The following is a 17,343-nucleotide window of genomic DNA, read 5'->3' on the forward strand; positions in this document are numbered from 1 at the left end:
ATTTTTCCCTCACCTTGCTCTCCAAAGAGCTAAATGACATGGAAAGCTATACTACAAGTGGATAAAATGTATTGGTATGGTGTGAATTAAGAAGCTGACTGGCACTCAAAACAGACAATGTTACCAGCTTTACCTATGTAAGTAAGAACCTGAATTACATGATTAAAAAAAAAATTAAGAATGGTTTTTAAACTGTAGTTCAATGCCCATAAGCACTCTTTCCAAAAATAACGAAATCCATCATCGGAAGTTCTTTTCTTTAGCCTCCAATGGGTAAGCAGCACATCAATTTCTCCTGTTTTCTCAAAACGAAACGTAACGTTTTGACTCTAATCTCACAGGCATTAGTATTTAAAAATCCCATGAGTGTTCATGTTAGATGCATTCCTTATCACATTTCTACAAAAAAAGTTATAATTAAAATGTTGTGTTTAGAAAGACACAAGTGCTGCTGCAGAATACACTTTAAGGATACAAAACATAACTTTGCACTGAAAGGACACAATATGACCTAAATTAGAACAAAATCTGTAACTGTACGAACAATAAATAACCTAACTTCCAGCTTCAACAGCACCCTCTGGAATCAGAGGTTAAAATGTTCTTTTTAAAACATGCATCACTATCAGTAATAAACATTTCCATGGTTTTACAATTCCACTGAATGAGAAAAAAAATCCAGCCTTATTGAAAACATGCATTAAGAAACAGCACACACCTAATTATTTCCCACCTTTTGCCGAGTTATTTTTCGATCCATAATACAGCCACAATTGAGATCAAAGTAAGCTCATAAGGAGAGTTTCCTTGATGTAAAAGAAGAGAGCTGTTGTCAGGACTCAGTGGGAACTATTTGACTTGCACTCTCTTTCATTTACCAGAAACTGGTTTGTTAAACCTTTAAGTACAGGGAGAGACCATCTCTGCTTTTAAACAGCATAAGTTTGAGGGAATTACTATAGTATCGCGTGTGCTGCTTCAACAGAAACTCATTTAGGTTTTAAATAACAGCCTTTTGCTGTAAATTTTTGCATACTACTACCTACACCATAATTCCACTTCATGGAAACTCCTATGCCTATGTCCACAGAGCAGTATATATAGAAAAAAATCATTTTAGGACTTAAATGTGTAACCAACATCACTGAATGCTACCAGAGAATGAGTTTACAAATTCTGATTTTTTTTTTTGTCAGGTAATTTACTGGTTTAACAGTTCACATTTTGCTTTAGTGACTTTTGGTCTTCATAATGTTTCAAAATCTAGTATTTATATATTTAGTGGAAGGCTATCAAAACTAGATATGAACATAAAAAGATATCTAGAAGCACAGAGTTAATGTACATGGCAATGCCTAATCCAACAGCTGAAATAAGTGCCAACAAAACCAGGCTAATTGTGAAGCAATGATATTGTTTCATTTCCATTAGCAAGATTAAAACGAGTAGACTCGGTATACCCTGCGAGATGACACATACCAGAGCACTGCATTTTTCCTGACCCTTGGACAGTTTTCCCTTCTTGGTGTAACGCCAGCCAAAACTAATGAAACACCACACAATTCACTGCCATTACCTGCATCATGGGATACTTGGTTTCAGCGGGACTTCCAAATCCGTTAACGCCAATGAAGCTGGTGCTAAAGTAGGAATCTGTGAGACTAGCATCAGCTAACCCGCCGCCATCTATTCCAGGAACTAAAAGGAAAAAGGAAAAATGTTTCAGACAAATGTAGTTCACCATGAATTCACTTGCTGAGATCTTTATAATTTTTCGGCTGGGGGGTGGGGGCAGTGTGGAATTGGAGATGGTTGGTAGTACTAATCTTCAAATCTAACTTCTCAGCAAAGCAACTAAAACCATAACTGCATAAAATCATGAACAAGGTTGCTGAACGACAAAATATGCAGCATGGATTTATAATACAAACGCAGAAAGAGGCAGAAAAGCGAAAGGTTTTGAGGGAAATTATGAGTTTGAACTTTACAAACAGTAACAACAAAACATGTAATGATATCAAAAAATAATCAACCAACTAAAAAAATAAAAGGCAAACAAACAAAGCCTACATCCTAGAAATGTGTGTGTCAAGTAAAGTTTTTAAGGGGATGTACTTGTTCTTTTGAAGGGTAACACACAAAACATACATTTAAAAATATCTCAAGTCCTCCCATACAACGCAGAAATACTTTTAAAGCTTCCTTAAGAGCCTACTGCTATTTTCATTATCTTGTACTACACGAAGTGGCAACAGTTTTATGAAAAGTGGCTAAAACCTCCTTTGGAATGAAAGCAAGTGTGAAGGATGTAACTGAAGAAATTAATCCCACGAAATTGCGTGCCTGGAAGTAATGGGCTCGACACACAAGCACAAATAAATGAATTCACTTCTATGAGACTACAGAGCACAACCAGCAGCAGTCATAATTAACACAAAACACTCAAGCAGGTATTACTCAGATAACAAAAAAGACTTTACAGCTGTACACACGCTGCAATTCAAATTAAGCTTCCGCAAAAACACCCACAGCAAATTATAAAGACACTAATCGGTACGTCCAGGCCACTGCAAGCCAACAGACATGAGTAATTGGTAGCTCTAAGGTAGAAAGGCACACATCCAACTAAGAAGAACATCCTGTACCAAACTATCCAACTTGAACTTCTGCATGGACTTCCAGCCAGCTGGTGACACACTGAAACAGCTTCCTGTCCCAAATCCTCAAGGGAAATAAAGTGGAACTCTGTAGCAGAGCTAATGGCATGCAAATTATAACTCCTAAGGTCTCACCAGAATGGGAACTTCCACTCCAAAAAGAGACTGTGTAACCTGGGAAGCTGTTTCTATGCTATATGCGCAGAAAACAGCAAAAGAACCACAGCCACATGCAGTCATAGGAAGGACTGGAAGACCAGGATCACTAGCAGCATCCGTACTGCAGGCAGATGAGCTTTGCAGTTGAAAAAAATTCTTGAAGTACCACTGCTAAATCCAGAACATCGTTTGTATGCTCTGCAGGTTTGAGAGAAACACCTAAGGGACTTTAAAGATGCTTAATTACTAATGAAGTACAACAGGAAGATTTCCAAAAAAAGTTTTTAAACAGCTGAGAGAATAGGACAATAAAACTGTCTTCACCATCCATTAACTGGTTACTCCTTCAAAACTTCAAAGAAGCAGCCATGTAGAAATTTCAGAAGTCCTCTCATTATAGCCCTAAAAAAGACAAAGCTGTTCTTCAGGTTAAGGCATTACTTTTTGAACTTAAATTCCCTAAATGAAGCTGAAGACTAGAAAAAAAAGTAGTCTGTGATTGAGCTATTGTACCAGGAAAATTAATAATGTCTGTAGTAACACCAGTTATTGTCTTCTCCTACCTGCTACTTTCAGGCCCTAACTCATCATGTGAAGGTTGGCATTTTAACACAATCGTTTTCTAGCATCATGAGAAAGTCCTAGGATTTTTCTCAGGAGAAAATTGAAAAATAGCAGATCCATGTGTAATGAGTAGTTGCAGCCTAGTCTGCCCAGAAATTTAGTGTCCACACTGCATTTTTTAATACTTATTCTTAAAAATGTGTTTCCTATCTAGCTTTCCCTGACTGCATTTCAACCATTATCAGGAACTGCTGCAGTGTTGATACTAGATTCTTGACTGTAAAAGCCCGTGAAAAGCTTTAATTTTCAGGAACAACCATCATTTCAAGGTACACTATATCAACTGAGCAGTATATCTGCCATTTCATCTTCCATTTCTGTCAAACTTCAGATTACATCCAATCTTTAAACAAACTACAGCGAGCGCCTCCCTTAGATTACACAACCAGTTCTCAGATGCTTCAGTCTGTCGAACAATTAACAGAAAATTGATCGTTTCAACCTCTCCCACTGCTCCTCACTACACTAGAGTCAATGCAACAACCCATTTAGCTTGATTTCTCTTGGACAGATAGAGCTAATACGCAAAATCATCAAAACTGGAAAAAGGAAAGTGGAAAACTTTCAAGTGGTTATTTCGCCACATGCAGCAAGGCAAGAGCTTCAGTTGTATGAAATAAACCCCCCGGCTCAGCTCCAGTAAGCCAGGACAGCTGGTACAGCTGCAGTCACCCCGTCGCATCCAAATCAATCACTGGAGCCAGCGCAGGTAGCCTCGCTAGGGCAAAAACAGGCAGGCAGGACCAGATGCTCTTCTTGTCAAGACGAGGCACCCGTAGTGCCATGCGGCTCAAGCTGCAAGCAGCAGCAGGTTTCCTGCAGCACTCCCAGGGCTGAGCACTGCAGAGGACACTGCCGTGCAGCACAACAGTGATCCCCAACACTGCTCAAGTGCCAGCAGCGGGAAAGCAGCAGCATTTGCTGCACAAGCCAATCCACGCCACTCAAAGCTGCTCTGAACTACGCTTTAGGCTTCCTGTTGACGCACTGATTTATAACTGGGCTCCTCAGACAGGAAAAGCTACTCCACAGCATTTTCTGCTATCCAGCTGCGTGAAGACTCTCTCTCGAGTCCAGCGGTTTGGCTGTGCTGATAGACTCCTTGCAGGGCTACCACAAATTGCTGTGCTTGAGTGCTGATCCACCTTTGTACCGCTGAACTCTGTCGATGCTCCACCTGCTGCACTAACCTAACAAAGTGAATAAACTTCCCAACAGTCTGGAAAACACCTCTAGTTAAAGGACCAAGACTTCAAGAAAACATTCCACCAGAAAAACATCAAAAAGTTAAGCTCGCTAGAGCAGAGGGCAGTTTTCTTAGCAATAGCCCATATTTAGAGCAGAGTTCTCCAGAAGCGATGCATGTAACGATTGTCTTCGAAGGAAAACTCAGATCTAGCTTCCTTAAATTTATTTCCCTATAGCAAGAAGAAAGAAAATTAACAGAAAAGACAAAGCTTATATAGGTACAAAGGAAAAAGCAATCCCTGCATTGCCTGTAAGAACAAACAAGACCACGTACTCCATCTCTGCTCAAAGGAGGGACGTTCAGCTGTTAACGGCGGCGATGAAAGTTCAGCAAATACCTGAACAGCACAGGCAGCTGTACTGTACTTGGCACCTGGCCTTCTCCAGGAGAAATAGAAAGCACTTATCTTCTTTCTGCCAAATATTTGGCAAATCGTAAATTCTCACTTGCTTCTGGAAGACCAAGGCAGTTGAGAGCATAAGAGAAAAGCCATTTATCATTAGTAACCTACAGGAGATCTTCAAGCAGAAATGTGTAGACTTCACCACACACGCGGCGTGGTATTAAGAACAAAACTAACCAAAAAAAGTCCAAACTGGAATGAAGATTCTAGTCCTTAAGAAATTTTTGTTCTCATGAATTTATTCATTTTACTCATTTACATTAGAACCTGCATTTGATTTCTCTGTCCACATCTCTCCTACCATAACAGCACATTTCCAAACATTTTTCACATAATGCTATTAGAATGACAAACGCAACACTGAGGTTTGTATTTTTTCGTCTTTTAAAAGATCCACTATAACTGCAGGTAAGTAAGTTCAGACAATAATTTAAAGAAAATCTGGAATTGGCTGTTCTTGCCAAAGGAACATGCCTTTGTTTTGTAACAGTATTATCCACCTGTCTAAGTCCAATAAATTTTCAATGGACTCTTCCTTGGAGAGAAGTAACAGCTTTCTTATAAATTTAGAAAGGTTGACTAGGCAGATGTGAGAAAAAAGATGGATGTATGAAGGAACAGAAAGCATTGTCTCCTTTTTCAGGAGGCATCACATTATGCAAATAATTATGCAAACTGAGAATCCAGTGGTAAAATACACGCTGACACTTTAGGTAAGCACATACATAAGAACAAGAAGAAACTTCTGAACAACATCAAAATTAAAGCCAGAAGTTACTTCCTCGCAATTCTCGAAAGAAATTTAAACATCTTGAGAAATTCAGAAGGTGCTTTCTAACATTTTACATCCACATTATCTAATAATTTTTTGCTTGATGAGTAACACTGCAGCTTAATGTGACAACTGCAATTAAAAATAAATATCGTCTTATATAATTCATCACCCACAGAAATTTAGCAGAAAGTAGGCTTCCCATCAGATACAGGCACCAAAGAGGAGAAAAAAACAGATGGTTATTTTTGCCTTACTTTTTTTCCAAAGACTTTTTTCAGGTACAAAGGATCTCAACGCAGCTTAGGTGCTTGAGTACTACTGTGATGAACTCCACACAAACATTTCAACAGAATCAGTGGGTTTCAGCTGGTTTCGGTTTAATGCTCGTCATGTCATACTAGCACTAAATACTAACACTATCTGAAAAGGTGGCATTTCTAATACTTTCATTCTGGACAGTAAACAAATACCGCACTATCTTATACGGCCTCTCTTATGAACTTGGCATTAGTACTGGTTATCTAGGAAGCCATTCTTAATATATAAAAAGGATCCCTTACAGTAATGGAATATACTGGCCCAAAAATGAGTGGGCTGAAGTAAGATCACAATAGATTTTTGTTGACATCGTCTTCAAAACAACTATTTAAAGATTTCTGGCAACATAATAAAACAGATTGAAATAATCCATTTTGCTACTATCACTGCCTAGCAAACTGTACTATAATTATTTTATGCTGGGGGAAAAAAAGCTTATATTTATAGAGGTAATCTTGATTTCAGCTCCCAGAGCAGCCACAACTACAGGCGCTTTTCACCTCAACACAGCTTGGTAAACTTAATCATATGTTCACTGTACACGTGCACACAAAGAACAAGGTGTTATCTCAACTAGATATAAAGCAGTAAGAACTCCAGTGCCGTATCTCCAGTGGAATTTTACACTGAGATAGCCATCCTAACACTGAGACTAAAACAATAAAACTTTTATATAATGCCCACGAATGGCAAGTCACTTAAGACTTAGAAAAGTAGTTTTAGTGCTCTAGAAGCACTGCGGTGTCAGAGGAACTTATGCTTGTCCTATTTTGCTTTGTACTGTTAGGTTGGTATCAGGAAACAGGTGCTTGAGGTGTTAGCCCTGCTGCATACCTCGTGAGCACTATACATAGTGCCAGGTGCATCTTGGTGTTGCTTTCCCTACAGTGTCACTACTATTGTTTCAGTTTGCTAGGGAAAGTAGATTCTCTGGTCCTATTTTCTCTCTCCTTTAATGCATTTAATTTTCCAAAACCAACCTAGGAATCACTGAAATAGGGACAGCGGACAGAGAACCTGAGCTAATCCCCCAGGCACGAGGAGCAGGAGCACATCACTGCGCTAGGATGCTGTGAATGGAAGTGCAGTTGGAGGGCAGACAGCACAAACGAACCAAGCTGGCTGAAAGGCAGACAGGAAGCAAAACAGTTTGGGAAATGCTGCCTTATTTACAAACACTCCCACTAAGTGATGAGATATTCATGGGCAAGCAAGGGAAAACAGCAATCCTTACCATAATATTAAGTGACTGGGCTGCCTTTTTTTTTTTTTTTTTTAATTTTATCTCACATATCATACAAGCATCTGATAAAGCCCCCCAAAAAGTATAGCTGCCATCCTTTTGCTCTGCAAAAATCTTTGTACAGCATCCAGAGCAGCAGGACTCCTTTTCATGGACCGAGTCCAAAAGCACAGTGATAAAACTAATTGAAAATGATACTTTTTCAAAAGAGCCATCAGAAGTACTCTTATCAGAGACAGCAATTCCAACTATGGAAATCACTTAATATCAAAGCTTTCAGAATAAACCTCCAAACCATTTCATAATTCCTGATGTATTGCATCAATTTTTTCGATATACCACATTATTTTTTTCAAAACACACATTTGTTTTTTAACAGCCTCCTTCCTGTACATAAAATTCAACTTCTTATATAAAAACAGTTGAATGAAAAGGAAGATGATGTCCAAACACCCTGTCCAAGTTATTCCTTATGGGAGTGGGAGGGAGAAAACAAAAGAAAGGGAAGATCTTCCCATCAGTTTCATCAGCATTAGAACAATTGACACAGAGGGACTCTACCCATGGACTACAGGGATTTCTTATCACATAACCCACCTCACTGCAACATCTACAACGCATATCTCTACCACCACTTTCATATTTAAGTATTTGTTTTCTGAATCTCAATTCTCAGAGGGAGGAAAAAAAGGAATAAAAGGCCATAAGGAGGCAAACAAAATGATACAAATAAGATCTAAACACAAAATATCTTTGAAGATCAGACAAAACAATCATACCATCAGAACTTAACTCCCAAGAGACTGATGGAGCACAGACATGCACGGAGCGTGATCTGTACCAACTCATCTTCAATACACAGCGATTCACTATACCATTTTTTAAGGCAGCGTAATGTATTACATCATTACCAGAAAACAACAGATAAGGAAAACATCAGCCACATCAGCTTACTATCTAAATCCCTCCACTGACCCCCTTTCCATCAGCTGCCTCGACACCAAGAGTTTTTTCAGCTTCTGAGGTCCTACAGAACTGCTTCTCCCTGCATTTCTCACCCCAACCTCACTTACCATTCGTCCATTTTTCCCGCAGCAGTCTAAATTTGCTTCTAGGTGGTTCCTTACACAGGGAGCTCTTTCTGAGCTGGTCCCCAAGGTCACTATTTTCTGTGCATTCAAATCCTTCCTGCAGGCCCACTCCTACAGTGATACCTACAAAAAATCAGTTATCTAATAACTGCTAGACAGAAACTAAATGGGGATGCTCAGTATCTTAAAAAACATCATCAAAACTTCAAATTATTATAGCAATTATCACCTTTGAGTTTGCTCACAAGATGTCTATAACTATCCCCCCCCCAAACACAGTTTTATCTTTGTCTTTGAAAGAGGAAAACAATCAAAACAGTAATAATGCCATTGTCATGTACTTCGATACCCAGCACGTGGTAGGTACTACCAGAAACAAATAAGTACCCATACTCCCAAGGGATCTGTAATTTCTGTGCAATATTTGGACTTGAATGTTTTCTCACCCAATAAAGAACCCCCCCCCCCAAAGTATATAAATACAGAAAAATCAGCTTCAAGCACAATAGCACGTTTTATTTTTTCCTGGAAATTTCACATGCTGAAACTGTCCCCTTATATATCCCAAATATATGTTTATATATATAAATGTTCACATGCCCCCTTATATATCCCAAATAACTTTGGGGATGTAAAAGTTTTTTTCTCCTCTTTTCATTAACCCCTCCAATAAGCTTTCCATTTCTTCCCCATTTCCACATGAAACACAAAAGTGAGAGAAAATCCATGCCTATCATTTCCCAATTTCTGCTGTTGATATATGAAACAAGAGGTGATTAAGTGAATTCACCAATTTTCATTTACTCCCATGCATCTCCTAACTTGTTATTGTTTTTAAGTCTTCAATTCTCAATCATTTAACAGTCTCCAGCTGTCCCAAATGTCTCGTCAATTCTCAGACTTGTCTCCAATGTCTTTAAAAAAAAAGATTTAGAGCAAAGCAAAAATTGTATCTTCTATCAGCTCCTGGAAAAGGCATCAGGAATATTAAAACATGAGGCATCTCTCTAATAAGGAAAGAGGTATATGACAACTAAAGAGCATCATTTGCTAAAAAAACAAGCAGGCCTGGAGAAGGAATTCTCAACCCTCTCTCCTGACTACAGTACCTGTTTTCTGTACCCAAGCAAAGAAGAAACAAACCCAGGGAAAAAGTGACTAGCACGCGGCACACCACCAATATCTTTACATTAAAAAGTTTGAGACGCCTGTTTCTAAATATTTCAAGCTGTAAATACTCAAACACTACCAGAGATGATAAAAAATCCGTATTTAGAATAATCCTGACCATTGTTTCATTGCGTTAAGAAGCATAATCCAACAGATTACCTTTAATATCTATTTTGCTGAATGGCTTATCTTCCCATTTTCTCTATATCCGCTATTTCATTTAGTTTGAAGAAGAATGGGCTGGTAGAGACTTAAACACCTTTTAAAAAAAAAAAACACAAATGTATGGCTCTTCCCATCCCAAGCCTAGCCTATTTATGGATTTACCAAAACCTAAGCCCTAATTCTCACTAAGCTAACTGCCAAGTGATTGCATACAGAGCTGCTACAGAGGCCGTCAATACCCACTGCTGCTCTGACTGGCCTTCTAACACACAGCTTGTGGGCTGTGAAAACAGCAATCATGCTTTTATTAGGCTAACCCAACGCAACCCAAGCCTTCATTGTCCTCCTTTCCACCTCCTCACGGACAAAGCCTACGCGCAGACAGGTTTCCTCAGCAGCTGTGGAGAAACAGAGCAGTACTGCGGGTATGTTATGGAAATAGGGGCCTGGTTTAAACACCTTTTTCCTAGAGGAAGGCTTTTTGGGAGAGAACAAGACTCAGAAGCCTGGGAAGGAGAGACAGCGGCAGCACCGTGCCCGTGGCCAGCTCCTGCATGCTCCTCAGTGGACAGCAGCACCGGAGCCCGCTGCGGCAGAGCTGAGCACGCCTGCAGTGCTCAGCCCATCGGCCCTCCTCCGGGGCTGCGCTCAGACAAGTCAGGCACCAGGCTAAAGAGTCAGCACTCACGGTTACTGCCGTGTATCGTGTGCTTCACAGCACAGAAAGCACTGTAGCAAGCAGCAAACGCTTCTATCAGTGCAATACAGCTTTTGTGAGGCCCGTGTGCAGAAGAGTATTACATTTGTATTTATTCACTTTCGAATAATTTCACAACTGCAGTTGTCTGTACAGCTTTAACTTGTCCAGCTTATGTACAGACATGATAGATTTTAGTAACAGCGACAATTTTCTCTTTAGACCCTCCCTCGCATGGCACCAAGTGCTCCGGGAACGAGCCAGCAGCAGGCTGCCAATCTGCTCGTTACACAAGTTGTAAAGGTTCAAACAGCACAGAGAGCAGGCACAGGAGGAGAAATTTCTCATGCCTCTCACCTATCCTTTCCTGAGCTGCTCCTTAAAACCCTGTTGGTCATATCCTTCCCCCCAAATGCCAAGGAATGGTAATTTCCCCCATCTCCACTCCTACAGTCCTCTCAGGTTAGATACCACTGCTCTTCTGCCCGGTACCTGGGCTGACACTCAGGACTTGTGGCTATCACAAGACCGCTGTACATAGGTTTTGGCCACTAACAAATCTCAAGGAAACCTTTTCTGATATTTTCTCCTTCCTTTTTGGTTAGAGGTCCTATGTGAAAAGGACTTCTCTTTAAAATCAAACTTTGGTCAGGCAGTTAGCAGCTGTGCTTCTTATTTTGCAGACAGGCAGCTGGACACCTTGCACCCAGGAGGCCAAGCACTCACAGCACCAAAAGAGCAGGAGCAGTGCTTTGAACACGTGTGCTCCAAACGCAAAGTGCTTTAGGGGCAGGGGTGCTACCTTCTGAAAGTGGATGGAGTTCATCAGCACGGTCAGTCTCATTCCCCGAGAACGTAAAAAGCCACAGCAGTCAGGCCAAAGACGCATTTAGCCTTCTGCATCACCTCTGAGGCTGGACAATGGTGGGCGTGTAGACAAAAGCATAAACTCGAGGTGAGGATGAGGCAGAGGTTCCCTGGAGGCTCTCAACTATACGTGGTAGAAAATGAGTTTGACTCAGAAATGATTTTTTACCACATTTAATAGTCCAAGGCAGAGTTTTTTTCAATAATATCTGATGACTTTTTGAACCCCTGTCAGATGTTAGTATCTAAACCATCTCTGGCACAGAACAGTTTAACCACACGTCGTGTGAAGAAATCTCTGTTGGTTAGCTCTGGACATGTCACCTGCTTGTTTCACTTGATACCCTTGTACTGGAATACTTCTGCCCTGGAATATTTCTTGCATTTTTGCTGTTCTTCTCCTTGTCAATCAATGTTCCCATCACCTGTGTTCTGAAAACAAGTCAGTATTTGGGGAGTCTTTGTGATTACTACAGAAAAACCTATAAGCAAATTAATAATCCTGTACTCAAAGCAGGATTAGAGTAACACGCATGTTAGAATGAGGCGCTGACCCACTTTTAACAATAAATAGGACTGCACAGTTAATTACTCAATGAGCATTATCTGCTCTTATCTGCTCCGTGCACTGAATGATGCTGGGGTCCAGTGAGGAAGAAGGGAGAGAAGGCAGCACACGCAGGTGCCTAACTGGAGACCACCCCGATACTTCTGCATTAGGGAAGACGGGCAGTGAGACTGCACAGGAAGGATACTTTTTGGCACTTCCTAATTCCACATTCTTTAACCCAGAACTTTACTGTTTAATAAAAGTTGATATATAGCTTCCTACATCCGCAAAAATAAAGCTTTCATTCCATCCACTTGGAAATTGTACTAGTAACACCGTGGGCCATCAGCAAAATGAGAATTTAAGAGATGAACTTGTCAGTAGCTATACCGGTCAGCTCCAGATTTTGAACGAATACCTTCCTTATTTCTTTCACAAATGCATACTGAAGCAAGGAAGCTTAGAAGCAAGACTGGGCCCACTCTGAGGCTCTTCACTTAGAATTTGTCTCTCCTTCCTCTCCTTACTCTTTTTTCCCAGCTAGACTCCTTGATATAAGACCCTCCTCTACTAGTCCAAGCCTTTGCCTCCTGTAACTTCAAGCGAGGTGTCTTTCCCTGCAGGGAATCACTGATAACTCTGCAGGGAGTTTGCCCATTCTTGGTGCCCTCATAACAGGGGCAACTGCTGAGAGCTCCATGCAGTTTTAAACCTCTGACAGGCTGATACATACTCAGACACATGGTTTCCAAATAGTTTAACTGCTCAGCAATATCAACTGCTGAGCACACACAAACTGAGTTTTTTTCTTAGGTTTTGGACTTGAGCAACTTTTAGAGTTCTTTCTTATGAGAACAAGTGAAGAAAATCCCTCATATAGAAGCTTTTATCCCCAAGTCAGCTTATAAACCCTCTCCACAAGCCTGGATACACTAGCTTAGCAGATTTTAACTATTTACTTTTACATTTTTATTCACCTACACATCTCACGCCTAATTCTGTTCAAAAGAAAAACAAGCAGAGATCAAATGATCACTGCTGAATGTTTCCCATCTACCCGTAAAAAAAAAAAAAAGCAGCATAGACTTCACTTTGAACAACAGAAGTTTGATAAAACAATCAAAAATCGTATCTTTTAACAGAAAGCATTAAGCAATTCTATGTTTTAGGATTCTCCTGGAAGAGTAGACATGACAGTGTTGTACTAATACAAGGCACTGTCCAGCTACCAACTACACAGACAACATCGCTCAATGGCACGAGCTCACTACACCTGGTGAAAAAGCAGTTACAAGTACCTGAAACATATTGAGCGCTGAGAGCTATACACAGGATGTTCAACATGGTTGCATCTTAATTTCAGCAAAAGCACGGCTGCATCTTAATTTCAGCAAAAGCATGGTTGTGGCCATTTAGCTGTTGAGTCACTTAATGTAAACAAATACCAGGTTTATGACAGAAATCAATAATGCAACCAAGCTTAATGTATTCATTTAGAGCGTGACATTTCTGAAGAAGCTTTAAAAGCTTGCTGGACTTTGTTGTTTCAAGTGCTGCTGCTGCTTTCACTACAAACCGAATTGTTCTTAAAACCAGCTTGCTACAATCAGCATCTATACAGCCACCACGAAACTGACCAGCAACTGCCCTGCAATGCACACAGGAACCCTGAACCCCTACCAGGTGAGGGCAAGCAGGGAATGAAGGCAGGAAAAAGTCAGAAAAAATTTACAAGCGATTTCTCCTTGCAGCAGCGGATGGCTTGCACGCATCTAAATTGTTACAACTTTAGGATTTACAAAGTGACACGCGCCTGCGATGTAATAATATTTCAAGGGGAAGGCTCAAAACTTCCAACAGCTGAGACCCAACTCCGGTCGCCTGGAGGAGCACACCAGGCAGCAGCTGCCCCTGCGCTACCACCCTTGCAAGAGCGGTTCCCCAGCTGGGGGGGGGCTCCCTAAAGACACCCCAAACCTAGCACCAGGGGCAGCCAATGCCCAGGAGCCCCCCAAGAGGGGGACAGGAGGGCATCCCCTCTCCAGCATCCCGTTTCAAGGGGGGCTCCTGCCCTTTCTCCCCACACCCTACCCCACACCCGTCCCCTCTCCCCGTCGGTCTGCCCCTGGCGGACGGGGCTAAGATGGAGGCACCGCATCCGGGTGGGGGGGGAGAAGGGGGGGGGGGCTGGGGGAACCCCAAAAAACGTCCCCGGGGATTGAGACAGGCGGCCGGGGAGGCCCGGGGGAGGGCAGGGAGAGGCCCCGCCGCCACCATGGCTGTTATTTGTTTCCGGTAGCACCACAGCACGCTCGGGAGCCGCTTCCCCGGCAGGACCGGGGCGCCCCCCATCTCCCACCCACTCCCCACAGCCCCGGGGCCACCCCCGGCCCCACTCACTCGCCAGCCGCGGGCCGTCCAGCCCCCCGCCGCCGCCGCTTCCTCCTCCTCCTCCGCCGCCGCCGCCTCCCGCCCCCAGCTCGGCTTTCTTAGGCCCCACCGCCGCCGCCGCCGCCGGGCCCGGGCTGGCCCCGTGAGGCGAGTAACCGGGCCCGGCGGTGGCCGCCGGGGGGATGCCGAGGGGGAGCCCGCCGAGGGGAGCGGCGGCGGCGCCGGGCTCCTCATGCAGGAACTGGCACTCCTCGCCGTAGAAGCAGGTCTTGTCCTTGGCGTAGTAGCGGCAGAACTTGAGCTTCACGGCCCCGCTGCTGGCGCTGCTGCTAACGCCGCCGGTCCCCGCCCCGCCGGCCGCCACCGGCCCCACCACCGGCGAGGGCGAGGAGCAGGGCAGGCCGCTGCTGTTCATGGCACCCGCCCCGCCGCCGGGGTCGGCACCATGGGGAAGGAGGGAGGGAGGGACGGGGCGGGGAGCGGGAAGGGGCGCGGGGACCGCCGTCACCCCGGGCTGCGGCTCCGAGGGAGGGAGGGAGGGAGGGAGGGAGAAGGAGGAGGGGGGAGGAGGAGGGTGAGGGGGCGGGGGGGGGGAGCCTCCGCTCCTCTCAGCGCGGCCGGGGGCGGCGGCGGCGGCTCCTCGGCGCTCCCGGGGTTGTTTATGCCATTTTCCTCTTCCTCAGCGGCCGCCCGGGCGCGCCTGCGCCGGCGCGGGGCATGCCGGGTAGCGCCGGGCCGTGCCGAGCCGGGCCGGGGCAGGGGGCGTGAGGGGGAACCGGGGGGGAACCGGCGGGGAGCGGCCGCCGAGGGGATACCCGGCCGGGAGACCCCGCCGGGCGGGCTGTGAGGGTACGGGGCCGGCTCCCCCACCACAACGCGTTCGTTGCTCGCCTTGATTGAGAAACGCGTCCGTTCCCCTCAAAACAGCACCGAACTCCCATCCCTGGCTGCCACGCACGTCTGAGGGACCCTCCTCGGGCAGAGGAGGGCTCGCCACCTCCAACGGGGCGCTCCAAGTGTTTCCCCGTGAGCGTGGAGGGTTTCCTGTGGGAGTCCTCGGTGACTCATCGCCACAGCGGCTCCAGGTTCTCTGAAATTCTCCTCAGAGTGCTGGCATCGCTCGCGGTGCAATCACCGAAATGGTATATGTATAGTGGGGGAAGCATATTTTAACGCGCGCTTGACAGTAGTTTGGTAAGAAAAGTGCTTAGTGTGGAACTAAGATCGCTTTTTTGTCTTTTGTTGTATCCTCTCTTAAAATAAAAAACAGTCTGCCTCCAAAGTGCTTTGACAGTTTGTGTGAAAAAAAAATAAATAAAAGAATAATAAGCGAGCTTTTAAGTGTCACGCTGAAACCTTTCCTCCTCAGATGAAGTCTTCGAGAAGTAGTGGTGCCTTAAGCTGAAATCTCAAGTCCTTGCAGTCAGGAAGGCACCTTCTCCAAGCTTACAAGCCAGCTGAGAAAAAAGGCTGCTGCTTTGCAGAAAGAAGATTTGACAGAAAACTGGAGCAGAGCGAGGTGACAAGAGTTAACCTCCGATGCTAGCCTGGCATCCCAAGAAAACAATATGAAGGGCCTTATATCTCTGTTATTCCCTAACAATTTTCAGCCTTTTGCTTCCTTCAACTGTATATGGCAAAGGTGCTACAGATACTATGCTCCTATAAGTTCAGAAAATGCGCAACAGGGAGGGAAGGCCCTGTTAGATTCTCTATTACAACGTCTCAGAAGGAGCTCAGATACAAACCACAGCGGGTTCCACAGTGAAGAGAGCCCTCGTAAAGGCTTCAACCATGAGAAATGTTTCAGTCAGAACATGCACCGTCGTAGATAACCAAAAGCAGTTTGCTTTTGTACACAAATCAGAGGCAGTCCCAGCAGCTCTTGCTGAGTGCTCACAGCAGTACTTAGCTGCGTTATCACTCAGACCACTGTCATTAGCGTTATTCCTCTGAGGGGTGAAGCCAAGGACTTGGTTGCACGGGGAGACATTGCAGCTATGGGTGACGTGTCCCTCAGCTCTTGCCGTGGCGAAAGGCAGGGCTGAAAGTGCATTAGTGCATTGCTTTCTCTCCTTTTATCCTGATCATCCATTCCCTGGGAAGGTACTAGAGAAGGGTAGAGTTCTCAGGCAGTTGAGGCTTTTGTGGGTTAGGGGTTTTGTAGAGGGGAGTGGGAAGCAGAAAGTGATATGCTGAGGTAACGCCAGGTGTGGGGAGCGAGAGGAACCCAATATCACCTGCAGCTGAAGTCCTATTCTCAGCAGTCTCTTTATCACACCTCATTCCAAGAATGATGTCCCCTGAAAAAAAGCCCCTTCCCTCCAGAAAGATCAGACTGAGGGGCCAAGTTATAGATGCACATGAGGAGGCTGGAAGGGGTACTTGAAAGATGTTAATAAAGGGAGAAGAAAAATTTCAGCTTTCACCCAGAGCTTTCCCAAGACCCGTGGATCTTTTATCCAGAGCTTTAGTACTGTGGATTTAATGGTATCAAGTTATCTTACAAGAGATTTCATGATACACATAGGGAAATACCTTTTCTGGGTAAACTGGTTGAGCATGAAATAAATTCTTCCAAGCAAAGACTTCAATTGTGTAGCCGCTCCCATCACTGAAGTGTATTCTAACCTGTGTTTTCAACCTTGTGAATCTGCTTTTCCCACAGCTCTTTTGCTGATCCATGCATATGTCTAACACTGCATATACACGGTAAGGTTAGGAACAAATGGGCTTGTGTATACACGACCCACATTTTTCTGTCTGCAAGCTGTGGTTGAGGCTGGAAACATTCACCCTGGATGCAGGAAGAGTTAAAAACAGTGGACTGGGCAGTGGTACATGATTCTGCCAGCGAGGGTGCACAGGTAGCAATGAGATACGTGCTACAGAGCAATGGGTGTCTGGGTTCTCCTCCCCCCACGTTGGTGGAAGTGAGCATCAAATTCCTACCAAACATGAAATCAGCTTGGAAGTGTCCTTTG

At 44.0% G+C, this 17,343-nt stretch overlaps 1 protein-coding gene across 3 annotated transcripts in view; it reads right to left on the reverse strand.

Annotated features, from left to right (window-relative positions):
* The window catches only part of PAN3 (poly(A) specific ribonuclease subunit PAN3), an 80,472-nt gene extending 65,698 nt beyond the window's left edge, over positions 1 to 14,774 (reverse strand). For all 3 annotated transcript variants that reach the window (XM_035542575.2, XM_035542574.2, XM_035542576.2), the window contains exons 1-3: positions 14,369 to 14,774; positions 8,502 to 8,642; positions 1,577 to 1,698 (exon numbers count right to left, since the gene is read on the reverse strand). In XM_035542575.2, the coding sequence (XP_035398468.1) occupies positions 1,577 to 1,698; positions 8,502 to 8,642; positions 14,369 to 14,774 (669 nt within the window). The remainder of the gene's footprint in view (positions 1 to 1,576; positions 1,699 to 8,501; positions 8,643 to 14,368) is intronic.
* Between the last annotated feature and the right edge of the window lie 2,569 nt (positions 14,775 to 17,343).

The sequence above is a fragment of the Cygnus atratus genome, chromosome 1, assembly GCF_013377495.2.
Source record: "Cygnus atratus isolate AKBS03 ecotype Queensland, Australia chromosome 1, CAtr_DNAZoo_HiC_assembly, whole genome shotgun sequence".
Lineage (NCBI taxonomy): Eukaryota > Metazoa > Chordata > Aves > Anseriformes > Anatidae > Cygnus > Cygnus atratus.